Source organism: Monoraphidium neglectum (assembly GCF_000611645.1).
Source record: "Monoraphidium neglectum strain SAG 48.87 unplaced genomic scaffold scaffold00068, whole genome shotgun sequence".
In the NCBI taxonomy this organism is placed as follows: domain Eukaryota; kingdom Viridiplantae; phylum Chlorophyta; class Chlorophyceae; order Sphaeropleales; family Selenastraceae; genus Monoraphidium; species Monoraphidium neglectum.
In genome coordinates this window covers 7,530-9,724 of record NW_014013560.1, presented here as the reverse complement: position 1 = coordinate 9,724, position 2,195 = coordinate 7,530, and the positions used below count along the sequence as shown (strand labels likewise).

Sequence of the window (2,195 nt, the reverse complement as noted above, 5' to 3'; positions counted from 1 at the left end):
CCCCCGAGCAGGTGTACCTGGCGACGCGTCTGCTGGAGTTTATCCAGCCCGAGCTGCAGCGGCTGAGCCTGGCGCCCATCCTGGCGCAGCTGCGGGCCTCCATGGCAGACGAGACGGACCTGCTCAAGGAGCTGGCGCACCTCACAACGTTCTCAGACTTCCTGGACAAGAGGGGACTGCGCGGCGTGGCCACCTGCCCCTACGCGTACAGGCAGTACAGCAGCAAGCGGTGGGCACTGTCCAATGCGCTGACAGTTTGAATTGATGTGTTGGTTTGGCCCTCGCTCCTGTGGTCGCTTGCCTCTTGCTCCGCTGTTCAGAGGGCGGTGCGTGGTGGAAGACTGACCCCAGCACTCCCTGTGGGCTTGTCTTGACTGCTTCTTTGGCAGGCTGTCGTTCTGCTGTCGCTGTCCTCACACATACCTTTCGGCTCGACCCCCCCCTTCGTCTCACCCATCCCACCCCCTAACAGCGTGCTGGTGCTGGAGCGGCTGCGGGGTGTGCCCCTGACCGATCTGGACGCCATTCGCCGCGTCACCAGCAGGGACCCCGAGACGGTGCTCATAACGGCGCTCAACGTGTGGGGGGCCAGCGTGCTGGATGCTGAGACCTTCCACGCCGACGTGCACGCAGGAAACCTACTGGTGGGGTGCGGGGTGCGGTGGATGTGACGGTGGAGATATGTGGGGGTGGCTGCTGGCAGCCGTACGTTCAAGTCCTTTGGTGCCCTCGGTTTGTTAGCCGTGTGCGAGCCCTGGAGTTGAGGTTTTGGGCTCTTGGCCGGCCCTGCCTGTTTTGCAATGAGGAGCAAACAGTTCCACGACCCAGTCCTTGAAGAGCGCTCCGCAGCTCTTGGGGTGGCGCCAGTAGCTGAGTCAAACATGGCACTTTGCACCCTCCTGTGCAACCCTCTCGTCTAATCACTGGACTAGGTGTTGCCTGATGGGCGTGTGGGCTTCATCGACTTTGGCATTGTTGGCCGCATCTCAGAGGGCACATGGCGGGGTCTGGAGGCGCTGCTGGTGGCGGTGGGCACTCAGGACTACGCCACCATGGTGGGGCGGCACGAGGGCGTCGGGGCCGTGTGGGGGGGGGAGGTCTGACGTGCTGTGGTGATTGGATGCACCTGGCACAATGCCCAGCTTGACACACATCTACCACAACTGCCATCCCATGCGGCTCTGCCGTTGTCCATGGCTCTGGCAATGCAGGCGCGCGCCCTGGGCGCCATGGGGGCCACGGGCCCTGACGTGGACTATGACGCTTTTGCCCGCGACCTGGCGGATTTCTTTGGGGGCCTGGACCAGCTGCAGGGCAGCCTGGTGGTGGCGGCGGCGCCTGCTGGCTCCGGGGGCGTGGGTGGCGTGGGGGCTGCGCTGGAGGTGGACCAGGCGGCGGTCAACAGGCTGGCCCTGGAGCTCGTCAGGGTCGCAGAGAGCCACGGCGTCAGGTGGGCACAGCAGAGTGGGGGCCGCGCCCCGGCACGCCTTTTGTAGCTCGACAAGCACGGAGGGAGGGAGCCGCAAACCAGGCGATACTGCTTGGATGTTCCGTCTGCCTGGTCCGGCTTGCTTTGAGGGGCCTCGTGGCCGTCCCCCCACGCGCCATCTCGTGCTCTGCCCCAGGGTCCCGCCCGACTTTTCGCTGCTGCTGAAGCAGAGCCTCTACTTTGACCGCTACGTGAGGGCCCTGGCACCAGGGCTGCAGGTGCTGTCCGACGACAGGGTGCAGTGGAGGGGCGGTGGCGGGGGCGGCGGCGGTGGCGGCAGCGACGCGTTTGTCACCGTGGCTGGTGGCGGCTCTGCTGTGTCTTTCGTGCAGTAATACCGACAGAGGTGGGCCCAGTTTGGACAGGCCAGCGTCGTGCGACGTTGTGAGGGTTGTAAGTGTTCTAATGCGGCAGCACTTCACACACAGCAGCGGTAATGCGTTGTTACTTGCAGGGCGGGGTGGGCAGTACTGTTGCCCTGCTTTGTTGCAGGAAAGGGTGGCAGATGTCAAAGTACAACAGAGGGCTGGTGAAGGTGCGAGAGAAATCCAAGTAGAGGGCAATGGTCGTCAGGAAGCGGTAACCGTCATGTGCCAAGAATCCTTCCACGAAGGATGCGCGCGCACACGACGCCCCGGGGGGGGGGGGGGGGGGAAAGAAATCACCACTAGGTCGGCCAACATGCACCACCACCATTAATCAATGG

The 2,195-nt window shown here is 64.0% G+C and overlaps 1 protein-coding gene across 1 annotated transcript in view; it reads left to right on the top strand.

Moving 5' to 3' along the window:
* The window catches only part of MNEG_0780 (putative aarF domain-containing protein kinase), a gene marked incomplete at both ends in the record, with an annotated part of 3,157 nt that extends 1,333 nt beyond the window's left edge, over nucleotides 1-1,824 (top strand). Inside the window, 5 exons of the mRNA XM_014050732.1 lie at nucleotides 12-229; nucleotides 473-644; nucleotides 933-1,055; nucleotides 1,212-1,450; nucleotides 1,626-1,824. Coding sequence (XP_013906186.1) covers nucleotides 12-229; nucleotides 473-644; nucleotides 933-1,055; nucleotides 1,212-1,450; nucleotides 1,626-1,824 — 951 coding nt within the window. The remainder of the gene's footprint in view (nucleotides 1-11; nucleotides 230-472; nucleotides 645-932; nucleotides 1,056-1,211; nucleotides 1,451-1,625) is intronic.
* Between the last annotated feature and the right edge of the window lie 371 nt (nucleotides 1,825-2,195).